The sequence below is a fragment of the Neofelis nebulosa genome, chromosome 3 (genome assembly GCF_028018385.1).
Source record: "Neofelis nebulosa isolate mNeoNeb1 chromosome 3, mNeoNeb1.pri, whole genome shotgun sequence".
NCBI classification, from domain to species: domain Eukaryota; kingdom Metazoa; phylum Chordata; class Mammalia; order Carnivora; family Felidae; genus Neofelis; species Neofelis nebulosa.
In genome coordinates, this window is record NC_080784.1 from 161,726,694 (window position 1) to 161,748,841 (window position 22,148).

The 22,148-nt window shown below is 39.5% G+C and overlaps 1 protein-coding gene across 4 annotated transcripts in view; it reads right to left on the bottom strand.

Annotated features, from left to right (window-relative positions):
- SPMAP2L (sperm microtubule associated protein 2 like) overlaps positions 1-20,983 on the bottom strand; it is a 61,838-nt gene extending 40,855 nt beyond the window's left edge. For 2 of the 4 annotated variants that reach the window (XM_058722478.1, XM_058722476.1), the window contains exons 1-3: positions 20,361-20,981; positions 8,749-8,779; positions 898-963 (exon numbers count right to left, since the gene is read on the bottom strand). In XM_058722478.1, coding sequence (XP_058578461.1) covers positions 898-963; positions 8,749-8,779; positions 20,361-20,877 — 614 coding nt within the window. In that variant the 5' untranslated portion in view covers positions 20,878-20,981. Of the gene's footprint in view, positions 1-897; positions 964-8,748; positions 8,780-20,360 lie in introns of all 4 variants that reach the window. The other 2 variants (XM_058722477.1, XM_058722479.1) reach the window with 2 other exon arrangements.
- Positions 20,984-22,148: the final 1,165 nt, after the last annotated feature.

Sequence of the window (22,148 nt, forward strand, 5' to 3'; positions counted from 1 at the left end):
GAAGGAAAGAGATGAATAGGTAGAATACAGATAATTTTTAGGGCAGTGAAACTATTTTACATAATACTGTAATGGTGAACACATGACATGCATTTGTCAAAGTCCACAGAACTGTATAACACACAAAATTGAACCCTAATGTAAACTATAGGCTTTAGTGTATAATATGTCAATATCTCTTCATCAGTTGTAACAAATGTACCACACTAATACCAGATGCTAATATGGGAAACAAGAGGAGTGGGTAGTAATACAGAAACTCTGTGTACTTTTGGCCAATTTTTCTGTAAACCTAAAACTGCTTTAAAAATAATATGTATTATTTTTCTTTTAAGCAATAAAAGATGAGAAAAAAAGGAAAAAAGTAAGGCTTTACTCAGGAGCCAAAGAAGAAAAGGGGGAGTCCTGTGGCCAAGGATAGGAGGACAGTGGGTCCAATCAGCAGGAAATTCAGAGAACAGGTGTTCTCTAGGCAAAGGCTTAGAGACAGCGTGTTAGGAGCAACAAAGTTGAACCCAAAGGATGAACACAAGATTTTCAAAGTGTTTTTCAAATCTGTATGCTTATTAGAATTATCTGGGAGCTTTTAATGCTCCCGATGCATGGGCTGCACCCTAGACAAAGTAAATTAGGATTTCTGGGGATGGGGCCCAGGCATCAGTGCTTTATATGTCCCCAGGTGATTCTATGTGCAGACAAATTTGAGAACTACTGACTTAGGGTTAGCCTTCCATATGTTGACTTAACTGAGGGGACGATACTGGTTCAGTGGATTGAGATGAGCAGAGAGGTGACTAAACCTAGGATACAAGGTTAGTGGGCAAGTAAGAATAATACTTACCTATCTAATGTAAGGAACAAACTCATCACAAACAAGACTATGCAATGTTGTCTTACCTATCTGGGGTTCCCCATTGTTTTTTAGGCCTAGAAAGGTCTTGGATTCTCTTCCTAGAAAAAAAACTAACAAATACCAGCTGATTAATTCAGAGAAAATGCTTAACAAACATGGTTATATTAGATGACTCCTACTCAAACAAATCCCATCTTAGGGGGGAAAAACCCAAAGCACTATTTGATGTGATCTGAAGAGTACTGAAAGCTCAAAGTATTCAAAAATATTGTGGACCCAAAATTCTCTCTCCTAGAATCATGGCTAATATAATACATACTGGAACAAAGACAATAAATCTGCAATAAAACCAAGAGCATATTGTCTCCAGAAGACCCCAGATAAAATGCACAATTAATGGGAAAAACCCTCAATTCTCATATTAAGTTAATTTGTAAATGCCTTGATGGCACTGGATTCTGAAGAGATCATACAGATAAATTTCAGAGAGAATATTTGGCTTTGGGAAAACTATGAAATAGGCAAAGTATACTTTGAGTACCACTCAACCCTTTTTCTTCCCTACTCTGCTCCTTTGAACCTTCCCTGATTGTTCTGAATCTACCTATAGCAGAGAGAGTTTGTGCTCACCAAGTACCCATATGTTCCTCCATATTTCCAAGCTTCCCTTCAGTTGTTTACAGCCATGTGAATAGTTATGTCTAATTTTAACAGAAGTGTTCAGTATCAATTCCAGGGCCAATGTGCCTGCTCCATTCCCTTCTTCCCTTATTGCAGTGATTCTGTAAGCCACATATTCTAGATGGTATAGCTAAAAGACAGAAGAGGCCAAGCCATCTCACACTGGACTGTGACAGGAGGGAGAAATAAATGTTTATTGCTTTAAGTCATTGAGAGTTTTGTATCTTATTTGTTACTACAGCATTGCCTATCCTGTGCAGACTAATACACCACCTATGTGTGTAGCTCATATTGTAATTATTTATTCACTTTCTTGGAGTTTGAAGGTCCTAACAAATAACAACACTTTTTTGCCCACAATTAAGAACTAACTAAAAACAGACACAGGAGTCAGATAAATAGAATAAAAATACTTTCTCTATTATTGATTAAGTGATACTGAAGACAGTAGTATGTATCCCTGACAATCCTGAATTGAACTTGTCCCCCAAAGCTGCAAGCCTTCCCCCGCAGGGGCTAAGTTTGCTATGTGACAGAGAACAGATCACAAAGATCACTTCCTATTGATAGACAGGTCCTAAAGAAATTGGACCCAGAAGGAACCAGTTCTCTCTTGCTCAATTCCATCAAACAGAAGTTACTTCCATCCCTCTCGGGAGTCTAATTAAGGGATAATAAGGTAAGAGGTCAGGAAAATTACTCAAAGGAAGTACTTCTTGCACAAAAAGTAAAATCATTCTTCCTAAAATTCACCTGAACTCTTTAACAGACCCTTTTTTTTTTTAGTTTCAAGTTTTTATTTAAATTCCAATTAACATACAGTGTAATATTAGTTTCAGGTGTATAATTTAGTGATTCATCACTTACATGTAACACCCAGTGCTCATCACAACTGTCCTCCTTAATACCCATCACCCATTTAACCCATCCCCTGGCCCACCTCCCCTCCAGCAATGCTCAGTTTGTTCTCTATAGTTAAGAGTCTGCTTTATGGTTTGCCTCTCTCTCTTTTTCCCCTATATTCGTCTTGTTTCTTAAATTCCACATGAGTGAAATCATATGGTATTTGTCTTTCTCTGACTCACTTATTTCACTTGGCATAATAGTCTCCAGCTCCATCCACATCATTGCAAATGGCAAGATTTCATTCTTTTTGATGGCTGAGAAATATTCCATTGTATAAATATACCACATCTTTTATCCACTCATCAGTCTGTGGACATATGGGCTCTTTCCATAATTTGGCTATTGTTGATAATGCTGCTATAAACATCAGGGTGCATGTATCCCTTCAAATCAGTATTTCTGTAAATACCTAGTAGTGCAATTGCTGGATGGTAGTGTATTTTTAACTTTTTGATAATCCTCCAAACCTTCTTCCAGAGGAGCTGCTCCAGTTTGCATTCCCACCAACAGTGTAAGAGGGTTCTCCTTTCCCTGCCTCCCCAACATCTGTTGTTCCTTGTGTTGTTGATTTTAGCCATTCTGACAGGTGTGAAGTGTTATCTCATTGTACTTTTTGATTTATAGTTCCCTGATGATCAGTGATGTTGAGCATCTTTTAATGTGTCAGCCATTTGGGTATTTTCTTTGAAAAAATGCCTATTCATGTCTTCTGCTCATTTTTTAACTGGGTTATTTGTTTTTTGGGTGTTGAGTTTTATAAGCTTTTTACAGATTTTGGATACTCACCCTTTATCAGATATGTCATTTGCAAATATCTTTTCCCACTCTGAAGGTAGCCGTTTAGTTTTGTTCGTTGTTTCCTTTGATGTGCAGAACCTTTTGATCTTGATAAAGTCCCAGGAATTCATTTTTGCTTTTGTTTCCCTTGCCTCCAGAGACATATCTAGTAAGAAGCTGCTGTGGGCCAATATCAAAGAGGTTACTGCCTGTGTTCTGCTCTGGATTTTTATGGTTTCCTATCTCATATGTAGGTATTTCATGCATTTTTAAATTTATTTTTGTGTATAGTGTAAGAAACTGGTCCAGTTTCATTCTTTTGCATGTTGCTGCCAAGTTGTCCCAACACCATTTGTTGAAGTCGCTGTCTTTTTTCCATTGGATATTCTTTCCTGTTTTGTCAAATATTAGTTGACCATATAGTTGTGGGTCCATTTCTGGGTTTTCTATTTTGTTCCATTGATCTCTGTGTCTGTTTTTGTGCTAGTACCATACTGTCTTAATCACTAAGGTTTGTAATGAACTTGAAGTCTGGAATTGTGATGCCTCCAGCTTTGCTTTTCTTTTTCAAGATTGTTTTGGCTATTCAGAGTCATTTGTGGTTCCATACAAATTTTAGGATTGTTTGTTCTAGCTGTGTAAAAAATGCTGGTAGTATTTCGATAGGGGTTGCATTAAATGTGTAGATTGCTTTGGGTAGTATAGGCATTTTAACAATATTTGTTTTCCCAATCCATTAGCATGGAATGTTTTCCCATTTTTTTGTGTCATCTTCAATTTCTTTCATAAGTGTTCTATAGTTTTCAGAGTACAGATCTTTTACCATTTTGGTTAGGTTTATCCCCAGGTATCTTATGGGTTTTGGTGCAATTGTAAATGGGATCAATTCCTTGATTTCTCTTTCTGCTGCTTCATTATGGGTGTATAGAAATGTAACAGAGCTCTGTACATATATTTTGTATTCTGTGACTTTACTGAATTCATGTATCAGTTCTAACAATTTTTGGTGGGGTCTTTTGGGTGTTCTAGAAAATTGTGAAAGTTTGACTTCTTCCTTGCCAATCTGGATGCCTTTTATTTTTTTGTTGTCTGACTGCTGTGGCTAGGACTTCCAGTACTATGTTAAATAACAATGGTGAGAATGGACATCCCTGTCTTGTTCCTGACCTCAGAGGAAAACCTCTCAGTTTTTTCCAATTGAGGATGATATTAGCTGTGGTCTTTCATATATGGCCTTTATGATGTTGAGGTATGTTCCCTCTATCCCTACTCTGTTGAGGATGTTTATCAAGAATGGATGCTGTATTTTGTTGAATGCTTTTTCTGCATCTACTGAGAGGGCTGTATGCTTCTTATTTCTTCTTTTATTAATGTGGTGTATCACGTTGACTGACTTGATTGTGGTGAGTGATTCTTTTAATGTACTGTTAGATTCTATTTGCTAGTATTGTGTTGAGAATTTCTGCACCCATGTTCTTCAGAGATATTGGCCTGTAGTTCTTTTTTTCGTGGGGTCTTTGTCTTAAAATAAGCCCTGGCCCTGGTGTCAGGCAGGATTCAGGCCTGACACAGTGTGAGCAAATCCTTATGTGAAACACATGGCCTCCCTCATTAAATGGTGACTGATGCATCATGAAGCTCCTTTCAGGAAAGTGGGGGGAAGCAAGGGAAAAAACCCTTCAATCAGATTATCTGTTTCCATGTTCCCCTGTCTAATTCATTAGCATTGCTTCAGGCTTTAATTACAACTTATTTGCCCCTTAACACCTTGCCTAGGCTATGCTAGGGAGTAATGTAAGCAGGGATTCAATGCACACAAACCAGGCCACAGTGTTAACAGTGGGACAGTTTCCTTGAGGCCAGTGTGGTCCTGGCAGCAACCAATCTTGGGGACATAGAACACTCAATCCAATAATTCTGCTCATCTAACAAATTATTATTCCAGCATCCATATTGGAGATTCTGGGTTTTTATTATTTTAAAATGAAGTGCTGTGTTCTTACACATGGGCAAGTTATTTAATTCCTTGAGCTTTAGGAGTGTGCGGTGGGGAGAAGGTTGCAACTTAAAATAGGGTGGTCAAAGAAGGCATTACTGATCAGATTATATTGAAAAATAACTAGCTATACAGATTTTTCAAGGAAAGATTTTCCCATTCCAATAGTTAATTAGCAAAAGCAAATTAGGAAGAGCTTCTTCCCCAGGGAAGAAGCATGCCCCAGAAAAATAATAGGTGACCAGCGTGGTTAGCCTCATCTATAAAGGAAAATAACTATATCCATCTCAAAGGGTTGCATACCTAGCAACTTCCAACCATGGAGTGGGTATTCAATAAACGTTAGTTCCTTTTTCCTTTCCCACCCACAACACCTAGTATGAAACTCTGTACGTAGTCAATGCTCGGCCAACGCTGAGTTGAACTGAATTGATACTTAATTGTTTAAAATATAAACTTAGTTTAAGTGTCTTATACAGGAAAATCAGTAAACTATCAGTAAGCTTTTATCACTTGAAGAGGTTTCTAGATAAAATACAGACTTGAAGTTGTAAGAATAGTACCCCACATCCACACTCTTTCCTCCCCAATGTCTAATACTCTGGACCCTTCTAATTTACCCCTTTGCTATTGCAAGCAACCTATCTGCATTTTGTCCCTCAAGTTTCTGCTGCTTAATTCAAGAGTTCCCAGCCTGAAGTTCTCAAATACTTAAGGGATCTACAAATACAATAATGGGAGTCCACAACCTTTAGAATATTTCAAAAGGTCAAATGGCATCCTACACTATCCACAGTCAGTATAGGCTACCTCAAATACCCAATTTGTTTCTGAATTATATCATCTCCATGTTACCTCATACTGATAGGAGACTCTAATTAATACTTACATCTGTCCTTAATTAAAAAAATTAACAGGGGCGCCTGGGTGGCTTGGTCGGTTAAGCGTCCGACTTTGGCTCAGGTCATGATCTCACGGTCCGTGAGTTCGAGCCCTGCGTCGGGCTCTGGGCTGACAGCTCAGAGCCTGGAGCCTGCTTCCGATTCTGTGTCTCCCTCTCTCTCTGACCCTCCCCCATTCATGCTCTGTCTCTCTCTGTCTCAAAAATAAATAAACGTTAAAAAAAAATTTTTTTTTTTAATTAACAAATGTAGTTTGTTTTGTGAGCAATAACAAAAAAAATCTTTCAAAACATGAGATTATGGTCATGGATAAAGATAACTAAAAGGTACTTTGGTGGTAAAACTTTGGGGATCAGCTATATAATTGATAAGATGCAACCCCCAAGTCATGCCTTTTAATATCTAGAAACAATGAAGATACTGTCCATTGCCAGGAAAAAAAAAAAATCTACATCCATATTCAACAGAAGAAGGGCTTCATCATGTAAGCACTGCATAAGCCCTGCCGAGAGAGCCTGAGCCAGCTTTCCAGAAAGGGTGGCTAGGTGGAGGAAAAAGAAAGCCAGAGTTGCAGACAAAACATTTTATATACATTAATCTTTTAAAACAAGTTAGCTTCTGGCTTCCATCATCACCTCCAAGCCAAGTTTTCCCTCGCTACCTTTTTCTTCACTAGCTAAATAATGTTTTTTTAATGTGTCACTTTATAGACTAATGACAGTTTCCTAGTTTATTCCTATAGACACTTTAATTGGGTTGTTACTTCAATTGGAAATAATCTCATTAACATTTGCTTCTTCTGTGTGGAGGTCTGACTAACATCCGTCCTCTTCATTCACTTCTTGTGTATTATGTCACCACAGCTACATCTCTAACCTATCTCTTCATCTTAACACAGGCTTCCCCCATCTTTCATGTCTTGCATTACCTCACAATGTCTAGTCATTGTCCTGTGCAGAAACAAAAGAAAGTGGTTGAAGGATTTTCACGTTTGAAGGCAGATTTTTTTTTAAATAAGGATTACATTGCTGTCCCATGTCTTCATTGATTATTAGTCTCCTATGGCTTGCCAATAGCTCAGAAAGTTTTTGAAATCCTTACCTTGGGTGCAGAACAATAAATATACCTTAATCTAACAATAATTATGGAAATGATTACAGGTCTGAAGTGATTAATACAAACAATTTTCTCAGTCAAAATGCTCTTCTACATTTAACTATGTTGTTTATATTCAGAGAATATTTTCTTTCATAACAATCAGGCACATCATATTTGTTTAACAATAATCTTTTTAGACAATGGAGATATGATTAAGTAATAAAGATAGCACAATTTCCTTATAGGATCAAGCCAAATTAACCAGCCAAACAAAAGCAAGAAGTGGTATCACAACACGAACAAAAATATGTGTTTTAAGTATAAAAACTTATCGGGTATAAACTATTTCACTGTGTGTGTTTAGCCCCAGGAGAGTTTGCTTACCCAGCATACATTTATTTGAAGTAATGTGGTATGTTAAGTGGGCACTTGGTAATACTCAGTAAATGTTAGTTTTTCTACCAGCTCTTCTGAATTTCATTTTCTGTCAGTAAAATCTACTTGATTATATTTGTCCTATCAACTTCTCAGGAGTCTTGTGAGAAAAGAAATTTTTTTAAATGCAAAGCATTACATAAAGATAAGGTGGTGGTATTTACTGCCTGGATGAGTTGAAGGGGAAATAAACCCCTAGAAAACACAGCAAATAAGAAATCCAAGAGTTGGGATACCTGGATGGCTCAGTCAGTTAAACATCCAACTCTTGGTTTCAGCTCAGGTCATGATCTCACTGTTTCATGGGTTTGAGCCCCATATTGGGCTCTGTGCTGTCAGCACAAAGCCTGGTTGGGATTCTCTCTCTCTCTCCCTCTCTCTCTGCCCCTCCCCCACTTGTGCTGTCTCTGTCTCTCTCAAAATAAATTTTAAAAAAAACTTTAAAAACCCAAAAGTCTAAATAATAACAATAAATGTAAATGTTAAGCAATAACAATAAATATGAATGATTTAACCCACTTATTAAAAGAATGGATACAAATAAAATTATTATTGTTATTGACTTCTCATCTATATGAGCCACTGACATGAATCCTTGATATTTCTCTTTAATGATTCTACTCTGTTACTTCTTCTAGCTCCATCTTAGCCAAACAGAGTAAGCATTGATTGTTCAGGAGGTATCTACTTTCTGCACTCTATGTATTTCATTAGCTACTGTACTTGAAATAGAGGTGAGGGGATATTGGGATACATTGACCTGGAGCTTCACAAAATCTGTCACGAGATTGTCAATGCAGCATCCCAAGTCCCTTAAAGGTTCAGGCCTAACATGTAACATACACCTAGTATTTAGCAAACAAGTAAAACGCTGAGTGAATCTAAGGAGAGTTCTACATCTTCATCTTCTTCCCCCATCTCACTTCTTAACCACTTTAACCCTCTTGTTTCCTTTTTCTGTGGGAATTAGAAAAGGGCCTTATGACCAAGAAAAAGCACAGGAACCCCCAAGATAGGCTTTCCCTTCAGATGCCCCAGATTGAGTCTGCACCATCAGCTAGTTAGAGTCTGGGAGAATAGTAGTACACCTACAATCTTACCATTTCCTTGCAATGCCAAAGGGACCAGTATCTATAAGAAGAGAAGTAAAAGCAAACATTATATTCAATAAGAATCAAAGACATGATAAAGACAGCATCACAAATCAATACAAAAAGAGACTGTGAAAAATAACTATCTAGGGGAATGGCCAAATTAAATATGTCACAGCATGTACCAAAATAAACCACAGATAAATCGAAGAGTTAAATACTTTTTTAAAAAGTTGAATTAGAGGACGCCTAGGTGGCTCAGTCGTTTAAGCGTCTGACTCTTGATTTTGGCTCAGGTCATGATCTCAGGTTTGTGGGATTGAGCCTTGTGCACTGTCAGTGCAAAGCCTGCTTGGGATTCTCTCTCTCCCTCTCTCTGCCCTTTCCCCTGCTCTCAAAAATAAACACTTTTTTTTTAAAGTTGAATTAGGGAAAAAGTAAGAGAATATCTACTTAATCACTGGATTTTAATCTCAGTTAAAGGCAACAAAAGATACAGAGGGAAAAGATAAATAGATTAAAATATTTAAAACTTAAAACTTCTGGGTGCCAAAAATTAAAACTTAAAGAGGAAATGAAAATATTTGGCAATAAGATGACAAAGGGTTATTAAAGTCTTAATACCTGAAGATTATAAAAGTGTAGATGAATACGAAAACACCAAGGTATGTGTCAAAAGTTGAATGGACAAAGGATAGAAACTGAATTAATATAGGAAGACATAAAAACATATATGAAGGCATAAAGACATATATAGATGTATTTGGTAAGACATAAATAAAAGAAAAAGTTCATGTTTACTTGTAATCAAAACAATGTAAGTAAAGGATGAGATTTTTTTTTTAACTATAAAATTAGCAAAAGAATTTTGCAAAGGATAATGAAATTAGAAGAGTAAGACAAAGGGTGCCTGGATGGCTAGGTCAGTTAAGCGTCTGACTCTCAATTTCAGGTCAGGTCATGATATTGCAGTTTTTGAGTTTGAGCCCCAGGTCAGGTTCTGTGCTCTGTGCTGACAGTGTGGAGCCTGCTTGGAATCCTCTCTCTCCCCTTCTCTTTCCGCCCCTTCCCTGCTTATGTTTTTTTTTCTCTCTCTCTCTCTCTCTCAAAATAAATATAAAAAAAAGAAGAGTAAAATGAGATGAGTATTTTTGTGTACTGCTGGTAGAAATCTAAACTAGTACACTTTATGAAAAATAATTTGGCAGTATAAGTCAGCGATGTTTATGTCCTTAATCTAATTCTACTTGTAGAAATGTACCCTAAAGAAATCATTCCAAGTGCAGGCAAAAATGGATGCACAAACGTGTTCATTGCATTATCAGTGGAAAATTGGGTCCACCTGAAATGTTCAAAACAGAAGAAACGGTAAAGCAAATTAAAAATCATGTTTAGTTTTTTTCTAAATGTGGGAAAATGTAGGCAATCGTACAGGCCAAGTTATGTAAAGGCCTATTATAATAGGCCACAGAAGGACAGATTGTTTCAGTTTCTTCTTGGAGTTTTTAATCATATCTGAGAATTCTGAAATATCATTTCCTACCCGCTGAAGTGTTTTGGGTAACGAAAAGTGAGTGTTCTCTGGCATCAAACATGACTCAAACCCAAGTTCTGTGACTCAGCTATACAACCTTGGATAAGTCACTTACCTTCTCTGAGACTCAGTACCCCTTCTCAGATAGGAGGGTAATAGGTATGTCTGTATAAAGAGTACTGACATATATGTAAAGTACTCTGCAAATAGATGAATGGTAGTCTGAATTATTAGTTACTACTTTAGCGTATCAAGGTAGGAGCACTACAGGAAACACAGCAACCAAGTATTGATTGGGCTCCCACTATGTGTAGCAGTGCTCAGAGACCAAAAATGAGCAGGACATGTTCACCTCTCAAGGAGTTTACAGCAGAGTAGGAGATAGGCTACAAACTTAAAAAAAGAAAAAAAAGTAAATGGAATTTTTGAATTGGGATTTTTTCTATTACTCTACTTTTTTTAATGTTTACTTATCTTGAGGGGGGAGGGAGGGGCAGAGAGATAGGGGGAGAGAATCCAAGCAGGCTCCACACTCAGTGCAGAGATGCACGTGGGGCTCGATCCCACAAACCGTGAGATCATGACCTGAGTTGAAATCAAGAGTCTGATGCTTAACCTACTAAGCCACCCAGAAGCCCCCTATTACTCTGCTTTTTAAGGCTAAACTGATTCAGACCTAAGGAAAAGGGAAGAGTAGCCCTACAAATACACCCCTTGTGCCCAGTCATGCTGTCCCTCATGACAGATGCAATGCTTGTCCCATGGACTTTTCACGTATCACCAAGCTTGGTTTTCAGCTTTATATACACAGGTCAGAAAGTCAGTATAACACTGAATAAATCTTTAAAAAAATTCTACAAATATTGATAATATGAATGAAAATACTTTTCCTATTGCCCTATCATGGTAGTTTCTCCCACAGGTAGAGACTGAACTCTAATTTTGGAAATACTTTTGATGTTATCTTACCAATTGGTGGAATAGAATAGCTCTCAGGTGGCTATTGTTAGCTAATGTCCCAAGCAAGGCAGTGTTACAATGGTTTCCAAACTAGAATCACCCTGGGATGTTTAAAAATTGTAGGGCCCAGGGGCACCTGAGTGGCTCAGTTGGTTAAGCATCGGACTTTGGATCAGGTCATGATCTCATGGTTCATAGGTTTGAGCCCTGCATTGGGCTCTGTGCTGATAGCTCGGAGCCTAGAGGCTGCTCTGGATTTTAGGTCTCCCTCTCTCTCTGCCCCTCTCCTGCTCACTTTGTCTCTCAAAAATAAATAAATGTTAAAAAAAAAAAAATTGTAGGACCCAGACCACACCCTAGACCAATTAAATCCACAATCTTTGGAGGTGGAACACAAGCACTGGTATTTTTCAAAGCAGACAAGTTTGGGCTCTACCACAATATTGTTTAATGAGTAAGGCTACTGGCTCTGGAATCAGACAGCCCAGAACCAAATCCTGACTCTCACCAGGAGAGAGAGGGAAAGCATTTCAGACAGGAGAAATGACAAGCGTAAAGGCTGAGGTGGAATCAAGCAAAAGGCACAGTAGGACAGTTGGTCAGGGTGGCTAGAGAGAAGCGAGCAAGGGAGAGGACAGCACAATTTGTGGTTGGGCCAGATCCAATGAGCCCTGCCAGAGTTTGGAGCAAAATGATGAATAGCATCTCCCTCTAAGAGATAATCAGAACATTATGGCTGTTACACGCCTTAAATGTCTGTATTTTATTCTGTAACACACAAACCACATCACACACATTGCCACCTCCAGCTACAAATGGGATGGTCCAAGCCATTTAAAAGAGAAGGCTGCCATCTGCTGGGAGAGAGCATGACTAAATCTGTTCCCTGACGGCAGTGACGAGGCATTGTTCACTGTGAGTCCCATTGCAAGCACAAGTAAAGTATTCTGTAACATGACAATGGTGAAATATTAAAGTATAGCTGTTCTCCACTTTGTCCTCTACCCTGACTCCTAAGGAGCCCATGTTTGAGATGCTCAGCCTCTAGTCCTGGGTTGTACCAAATGGTGTACAAATGACCTACAAAGTAAAGGCAGGAAGCACATCTCAGAATAGATCCAGGGGGCACAGGAAGATAGGGTAAGAGAGAGTCAAGGTGGAGTTTGAGAGAAATAGGAAAGGTATTTTTGGAGATTAGCTGTCATGATGAATGGGACCTGGGAAGAGAAATGCTTCAAGAGCATTTTAGCAGGTTTTGCTCTTATGTATCCCTTCAAGATACTTCAGTAAGAGACCTACTTTATTTTTCAAGCCTTTTTGAAGTAAAATTTGTGCTTGTTTTGTGTACACTATTGTTTTGAAGATTGGTCTTGAAGCAGTCCATTTCTATTTTGGGTGTGACTATGTAAACAGTGGGATATTCTTTGATATGACATAATAAGCTATGTGATCCATTACTACTGTTCATTCTTCTTGATCCTCTCCTAGGCACGGCTCCCTAGCACTGTGCTCCCCACTGCCTTAGCTCTGGGTCATTGGGCAAGAGATAGGAGAGCGTGGGAAAGGGTTTTGGTTGAAGGTGGGAAGATAGAGGCAGGAAAAAGGGCAAGTCCTTCCATTTGGTTAAACTATGACAATGACGACAACAGAAACCAGGGACTTCTGTGCAAACTAGAGATCAAAACTAGCACTTTTGTGACACATTTTCTCAAATTTCAAATCTATTTTTCATGTTCATTTTTACCCAACTTCATCTATGTGAAGACAGCACTGGCAACTGGTAGCTGCTAAGAAAGCTGGATTTATAACCCACACAAGGGGCACCTGGGTGGCTTTGTCAGTTACGCGTCAGACTCTTGATTTCAACTCAGGTCATGATCTTGGGGTCATGAGCTTATGGTCGTGAGATCAAGCCCCACATTGGACTTTGTGCTGAGCGTGGAGCCTGCTTAAGATTTTTCTCTCTCCCTCTGCCCCCTCCCTGGCCCATGCTCTCTCTAAATAAAAATAAATAAATAAATAAATATAGATTAATTAGTTAATTTTTAAAAAACTTTAAAAACACTTTATAACTCATACCAAACACCATAATAAATTCCAAATGGATCAAAAGATTTAAATGTTTTTTTTAAAGATTATAAAAGAAGACACATGGGTAATTCCTTCATAACCTGCAAGGGGAAGAAGGACTTTCTAAATATGATTCCATACAGAAGCTAAAAAAGAAATGACTGATAAATGTTATTATAAAAATATTTTATGGCAAAATAAAACAAAATAAAAATAAGCAAAGACAAAGAGACCATTAATAAACAGAAAAAATAGGTCATACATATCCCAGACGAAGGGCTAATCCTTCAAGTAAGAAAAATACCTAGCAACTCAAAAGGAAAATAGAATAGGCAAAGGACATGAAAATATATATATATATATAAAGATGCTTAATGTCATTCAGATGGTAAGATAAATGCAAATTAAAGCTTAATTGACATGCCAGTTTTTCATCAATTAGATTTTCAAAAAGCCAGCAGTTCAAACACACACTACAATGGTGAAGCTATAGAGAAAGAGACAATTCCATTGCTCGTGGGCATCAACTCCCATGGAGGGTGATTTTGTTAAACCAAAGTTCCAGATGTGTTTACCCTTCAGTGATCTCACTTCTGGAAATTTATTCTACAGATATAACTGCATGACATGTACTAAATGACATCACGTACAGGTTTATCTATTATAGCATTGCTTATAATAGCAACATCCTGGAAACAAACAAGGTGTTAAACTAGTAGTGGCACAACTATGTAACAAAACATGGGGCATCTGCTTTTCTTTTTCTTTTTTTTAATGAAAAAACTCTACATTTAGTTATATGGGAAGATACGTTGTCAAGTAAAGAGTGAAGAACAGTATGGCTTACGCTACCCTTTGATAAGAAAGGGGGAACACACACATAAGCTTGTACAGTATTTTCTTGAATTTATATAAAGATGCATAGAAATGAATAAAAGTGGTTACTTATAAAAGGGGAGAGGGGTGCCTGGGTGGCTCAGTCAGTTAAATGTCCAACTTCAACTCAGGTCATGATCTCGCAGTTTGTGAGTTCGAGCCCCGCATTGGGTTCTGTGCTGACAGCTCAGAGCCTGGAGCCTGCTTGGGATTCTGTGTCTCCTCCTCTCTCTGTCTCTCCTTCCCATGCTCATGCTCTCTCTCTGTCTTTCAATAATAAATAAACATTTAAAAAAATGATTAAAAAACTAAATAAACATTTTAAAAAAGGGAGAGAGGGAACAGAGTGGGAGGTAGACATTTCCTCCTGGTCTTCTATTGTTTTGGTTTTTTAATCATGTAAATATCTTACAAATTTCAAAATAGCTTTATATTAAAAAAAAAAATTACTCAATATGATTTCCCTCCATACCCCCTCACTTGCCTGAGATTCTTGCTTTTATTACGTCTCTAATCCCTTATAAATCCAAGTTAAGTACTCTGAGTTCTGTATGCTTGAGATTAAGTATTTAATCTCTATTTCAGCCTATTTTAGGTAAGTAGCTTAAATGAATACTTTGTTCCTATTTTTTTCTGAGCCTTTCTTCTCCATTAAAAATAGAAGTTGTATTGCCATTAAACTCAGAAAAATGAAGTATCCCATAGGATACTCCAATCACTTTACTTTGTATGCTATACGGATGTGTTATTGTTATCAACATGTTCAGCCTTCCCAATCACACTGACAGTCCTTCAGGGACAGGATCCTTGTCTTACTCATCTACAACTCAGTGTCTACACCCTGAATATATTAAGTGCTCAATAAATTTTAACAGTGACACCCATGATTAGGTGATGATATATTAGTAAGATGATCGGCCCTATACTATAAATTTTTAAAATATGCACACAACCAAACTGCCATGTCTCAGTCATCTTTACACCCCCACAGGACACAAAGAGTGCTTTAGTAGATGCTCAGCAAATGTTTGTTTTTAAAGTTTATTTATTTGAGAAAAAGAGAGCAGGGAGGGGCAGAGAGAGAGAGAGAGAGAGAGAGAGAGAGAATCCCAAGAAGGGTCTGCACTGTCAGCACAGGGCCCAACGCAGGGCTCAAACTCACAAACGGTGAGATCATTACCTGAGCCAAAACCAAGAATCAGATGCTTAACCGAATTGAGTCACTCATGTACCCCAAATGTTTGTTGGAGGAAGAAATCTTATTGAGTGAACAGAAGCATGGTGACATGTTGGCTAAATATTGCCTAATATTTACGCTATTTTATGTAAATATTATGCAAATATGCTGGATGCTTATTTAGCTTTACTAAGGGAATTGATGTAAAGACTTAGAATTTTTAACAAGGAAAATCTAGAAAGCAATTGAGAAGATTGGGAGTTTTAAAACAGTATTTATTTTCTAAAGCAGAGTCTGAGAACTTTTGAGAGTCTCATCATCACACTAGTTCAGAGAGGGCTACTTTAGGCATCATGGACAGGGAAAGCCCTCTAAGAGCTAGGCTTTCTCACCTTTTAAATGTGGACTGGCAGAGAAAGACAAATACCATATGATTTCACTCATATGTGGAATTTAAGAAACATAACAAACAAACATGAGGAAAAACCAAGAACCAGACTCTTAACTATAGAGAACAAACTGATGGTGACCAGAGGGGAGGTGGGTGGGAGGATGGGTTAAATAGGTAATGGGGATTAAGGAGTGCCCTTGTGATAAGCACCAGGTGATGTAAGTGTTGAATCACTAAATTCTACACCTGAAACTAATATTTCACTTTGTTAACTAACTGGAATTTTTTTTTAAGATTTTTAAGGAAAACCTTTTAAGTAATCTCTACATCCAGTGTGGGGTTTGAACTCACAACCTGGAGATCAAGAGTTGCACGCTCCACTGACTGAGCCAGCTAGGTGCCCCATAACAAATTGGAATTTAAATATAAACTCGGCTGAAAAAAATTTTTAAGAAAAAGAAAAAACCCAACCAAAACAAAATAAAATAAAAATGTGGACTGGGATCTGAATAGGAATTAATCATGAGACAAAATTCTGAAACACAGTATCTTGGGAGACAAAACCACACATATAGATTCTGAGGCCAGAGCAGGTATGGGATTGGCCTTTTAGAGAACAGAAAAGAAGCCGGTATGACTGGGGCAGAGTAAGCAGGAGGAAGAACAGAAGAAGGTGAGGTTAGGGGACCCATGGAACTCTAGAGACCCTTGCAAAGGTTTGGTTTATGCTAAGAGCAACAGGAAGCCACAGGCAGGATTATATAGCAAGGGTGGCATACTTATTTTATAAAATAGCATCCAGTTTGACTGAGCCAAAAAAAAAAATTACTATTTCTCCAACCCTTCTTCCTTCACCTTCAAATCCAGTGCCTCCAATGCAAGTTCAGAGGAAAAAGCCAAATGAAATGACCATGAGATGGGAGCAAGGAGGCCCACGTGGCTTGAGACTAGAGATGGTGTGGAGAGTGGTGGGACATTTGGTTGCAGAGGCAGGCAGGGTCCAGATCATGTGGGACCTTGCAGGCCTGCTAAGGACTTTAGATTACAAACTAAGTGAGATGAGAACCCCCCCTCTGGAGAGGTGAAAGCAGAAGAGCTGCATATAATTTATGTTCTAAAGATCTGTGATTACTATATGAACAATAAACTGGGGGGGGGGGTGGCAGGGGCGGGGGGCAGGCAGGATAGGACCAGAGTGGAAGCAAGAGTAAGCTGAAAGCTACTGTGGTAGACCAAGCAAGAGATGACAGTGGCTTACAAAGGCGGAAGCTTTAGATGTTAATAAATGGTCAGTTATGATATATCTTAAAATTGGGGTTTGCAAATGGGTTTGGAGGCTGAGTGTAAGAGAAAAACAGGTGTCAAGAATGACTCCAAGGTTTTTTATCCTAGCACCTGGATGAATGAGTGATGGTACCATTTGCTGAAAAGGGGAACGATAAAGAAAGAACAAGCTTGAGTGTGCAAGTAAGAGCTCAGTCATGGACACGTTCAATTTTACATGCCTACTAGATATTCAGGTACAGATATTAAATAGACAATGGTTATAAAACTTGGGAGCTCAAGGGAGAAATTTGAGAAGTTACCAGCATACAATTAAAGCCATGGAACTGATGACATAACCCAGGGAACCTAGAGGCTGGAAAGAGAAGGAGGATCTAGGAAAGAAAACGGAGTCAGGAACAATTGATGAGGTAGGATGACAATGAAGACAAATAAAGACTTCCAAGAAAGAGGGAGTGAATGTGTCAAATTAATAAGATGAGGATAAAGAATTAACCATTGATTCTGGCAAGGCAGAGGTCATTATGACCTCAACAAAAGCAACTTCAGCCAAATAGAGGAGATGAACATTTAAGTGGGTTCTCAAGAGAATGAGAAGAGAGTATATGGAGATAATGACTTATAGACAACTACTGTTTTTGAGGAATTTTTCCTCAACATGGGGTTAAGGGAGTTTGTTTGTTTTTTTTTTAGACAGGAGTTATTGATGCATGTTCATGTGCTGCATGACCCAGTAGAGAGAATAAAATGATGCAGGAGAGAAGAGGGGCTAATTTTAGGAGCAAAGAGCTTAAAGTTAGATAAGATGCGATCCAACATACAGGTTGAGAGAATGGCCTTTAATAGGAATAAGGACAGTTTATCCATTTTTAACAGGAGAAAAGGTAGAGTATATATATGTACAGATGCTGGGAGTTTGGTAGATTCCATGCTGGAAAATAGATTGACAGGGGAAATGTAGTACGTTTGCACTGAGAGCCCATTTGAATTTCAAGGTTAATTTAAAATCAGTGAGGATAGTTGTTTTTCTCTTGTCATTGGTTTTCAAGTGCAGGCAAGAACTGGACTGAACTGGGCAAGAACGACAGAAGGAGAAGCAAGGGAGGTAAGGATATGTGCAAAGGAGTGATTCCACTGGTGGACCATGGACTATCAAGTTAAGTAAAGGGAGACAGAGGACAAAAGGTAGTGATATATATACAAAAGGTAGTGAATGGTTAATAGCATCAATAGGTTAGAGGACCTTTTGAAGTTGAAGAATTGATGGGGGGTACAAGGAGGAAGAGTGAGCTGGAAAGATATGATATGGTTAGAGATTAGAGTGCTTAATAAGGAAATTTTGAAAATGGCACAGCAATTGACATTACAAAGACTAGAGGAGTGGGTGCCTAAGATGGGATGAAGGACACCATCATTCAAAGTGAGGAGGTCAGGGGCGCCTGGGTGGCTCAGTCGGTTGGGCATCCAACTTCAGCTCAGGTCATGATCTCGCAGTTCGTGAGTTTGAGCCCCTCGTCGGGCTCTGTGCTGACAGCTCAGGGCCTGGAGCCTGCTTCGGATTCTGTGTCTCCCTCTCTCTGACCCTCCCCCGTTCATGCTCTGTCTCTCTCTGTCTCAAAAATAAGTAAGTGTTAAAAAAAATTAAAAAAAAAAAACAACATAGCGAGATCAAAGAACTGAGAAGCCAAGTGAATAATCCATGTGAATACTGAAATTTCATGCATGATAAGGTTGGCAGTGGAGAGAAAGCCAGTAAATTAGAGCAGTTTCAGTGGAGTGGAGGGAAAAGAAGCCTAACTAGGTGGGTTGAGGAGAGAATAATGGGTGGAGAAATGGAGTCAGTGAGTATAGACAACTTTTTGGACAAGTTTTGCAGTGAAGAATAGAAAAATGATGGCAATGGGGGGGAAAGGAGGAGTCTGAAGAGGACATGGGGTCAAGGGTTTTTTTTTTTTAAGATGAAAGGTTCTAGAGTGTATGTTTATAGAGTATATGTGAGCATTCGTGGGACTGATTCATTAGAAATGGAGAAATTAATTCTGTAGGAGACAGGGGTGATTGTGGCAAGAACAAAGTTCTTCAGGAGACAAGAGTGGAATCCAAACCACAAATGGAAGACTTTGCTTTTCATAGAAAAACGCACATTTCTTCTCTGAAATATGGAAAAAGAATCTATAAGTATAAATTTGGGCAAGGCAATAGATTAGTGGTAAAAAAAAAAAAAAGAAATAAGAGAGCTCATGACTGATTGCTTCTATTTGCTCAATTAAGGGCAAGGCAGTCTTCACCTGTTTGGAGGCCAAAAGTATAACATTTGGAGGAAGGTAAAGAGGACAGTTAGTCACCTTCTCAGAGACTAGGAGAACTAACTTACTAGTGAATAAAGTGGGATTGCTAGAAGTATCAAATGATTGACTAAGATTTGTGGTCATGTTGAAATAAAAGCAATTATATGATTGTGTGATTTTGTACAGCAAGAGTCAGCTGCTCAGGTGCATGCAGAGGGTGGATGGTTAAGTTTAACCTGGGTTGGTGTTTTGCCAGGAGAAGTATGGTAGATAGCCAAAGAGTAAATGGGGTGGGGAAATATGTGAGCCCCTGATAGACCATAGAATGGAAGCTGATAAAGAGGAGTCTAGCAGAACATGAGAGTAAAAGTGGTCAGCTGAGGGACTGGAAGCCCAGTTTGGACAAAGAATTGTTCTGGGTGGGGTCATCAAGGAGAGGTCATAGGTGAACCAATGGGGTTAGAGCAAGGGATGTTTATACCCAAGATCCGTCAGCTCTGTCACTTTGTGAATTTGGTGAGGACTATAAGCATTTAGTAAATGTACATTTTAAATTCCTCTGGAATATTTTGTTACTACAACTTTAACCATGTAATAGCTAGCATTTATTGAGTACCACCGTGTGCCAAACACTGACAAAAATATCCTCCCTTCAAGGATGCCATCCTTTAATTGGGGAGAAAGATAACGATGTAGTACAAAATCTTAAGTGCTATAATAGAAGTAATGTTTGAAGTGGCAACCCAGAGAAAATGCAGTGACTAACTGTAGTGGAGAATTAAGGGCTTCAAAGAGAAGTTACAATGAATAACCAAGGCTAGGAAGTCATCAGGTGAAGAGAGGAAGAGAGTGAAGAGATTCAGTTTCTCTTTACCAGAGTCTCAATTACTCATCAGATGACTGCAAAGCAGCAGGTAAACAACACAAAAATTACCTTCCTTTAAAACAGGTGAGCTCTTGCATGCAAACATCCACATTAGAACCCCGAGTTCTACATAGGGCGGGGTTGCTCAGTGTCTCTGGAAGGGCCCCAGCACCTACCGCTCAGGCAAGATAGCGGAATCCGTGGCGGGAATCTGGTCACCAGAGAAGGGGCGGTCACTACGGCGGCGCTGGGAAGCAACTCGACTTTGTGGGGCTTGTGGGTCTCTCGGGAAGCAAAGGGCCCCCGGGACTTACGGGATCCCAGGCGTTTACTGTGATTGCGCAGTGCATGGGGCTCGTAGGGTTCGTGGGGCTCTTGGGGCTCATAGAGTTCGTGGGGCTCGTAGGGTTCGTGGGGTTCAGATGTCTCCTCGGACCCATAAAATTCAATGCCCCGGTCTCGCGTGGTCTGCCCGTTGGCCTCCCCCGGTTCCTCCTGCTCCTCGGGTTTCTCCGGCTCCTCGGGTTCCTCGGGTTCTTCGGGTTCTTCGGGTTCCTCCGGCTCCTCAAGCTTGTGCACGTCGAGGAGCCTGACTACAAAGGGCTTCGGATGTGCTTCGCGGGGAACGGCTATTTCTGTCGTGTCATTCCCATCCGAAAACGCTGATGAGCCTGAATGTTCTTGGTTCTCCATTGGCGCCCACCCTCTCGACCGGACACAGGCGCGCTGTTTGTCTTCTGCGCGACCCGAGGGACCTGGGGTGGGCGGTGCCCAAGCCCCGCCCCAGCCCGCCCAGCGCCCGGCCAGCCCCGCCCTGGGGCCCTCCCGGCAAGTTCTCCGGTTGCCAAGGGGACGCGCCTGCTCCAGGCGCCCACCTGCGCGCGCTAGCCAGCCGAGAGAAACCCGCGAGGTCCTGAGCCGCAGTTCCCGGTGTTACCGGCGAGGACTCCCGAGACCTCTCGGTAGCTCTGTGTTACTTGCCGAGGCCTTGAGGCCGAACATACCAGCTTTCAGTGTAGTTACAGCAACGCTCACGCAGCAGAGCCGGGTCCCTTTTCGGTTCAGAGGTTCTCTGGCGCCGGTTCTCCTTAGGCCTTTGTTCCCTAATCACGCTGGGAGGAGTAATAGTCTAAGGCCCTCGATCTCTAAGATTGATTTCCATCAGTGTCTAATAAATGCACAACAATCATAATGTGGGTGTGGGAGATGGGTGAGACCAATATGTCATTTGGTCCAAACTTAATATTCAGGAGAAATCTCAAATTTAGAGTTTTAAATTTGCCTTCACGTGAAGTTCTACACACAAGTCACAAACACAGGATTAAAAGAGATTATATTCATCTACATCTTGTGTCTCGTTATAGGGCACACTGTCTACTGAAGTGTACTATAAATCGTTTTTTATAAATCCTGTATTAGCTTGTGAACAGCACAAGTTTAAGTGTGGTATGCGTGTGCGTGTTAACATTAATTTGTTAAATGTGGTATCTTTTAAACACAATATACCAAAATTTTTATAACCCTGTTTTTGGCAACCCCCTTTCTCTTTTTTACCATTTTTAAGCTAAGAGATTTTTAGAGGTAAGTGATCTTTGGACATCTCTCAATCCCAAGTATACTTTTTGTACACTACTTGGTATTCCTTGGATATACTTTGCCTCACAGGTCAAAAAGTTAAAAGAGAAACATTTTGGATTGTGGATGTCATCTAGATTGGAACAAGAAGAGAGTGGCATACCTCAATCAGGAAATCTCTCTCCCTTAGACATGATATAGACATGTGCAGTACTGTATGGAAATTCAAGAAGTACATCTCAAAAAATTGGGGAAAGGAGAAATAAAGCTATCAGAGAGTTTTAACTCAATACATGAACAATCAGGCAAGAGTTATGTAAATTTGCCTTAAAGAGGCACCCCAAAACAGTACTAGTCTACCACTAAATGGAATGTCTTCAAATATCCTA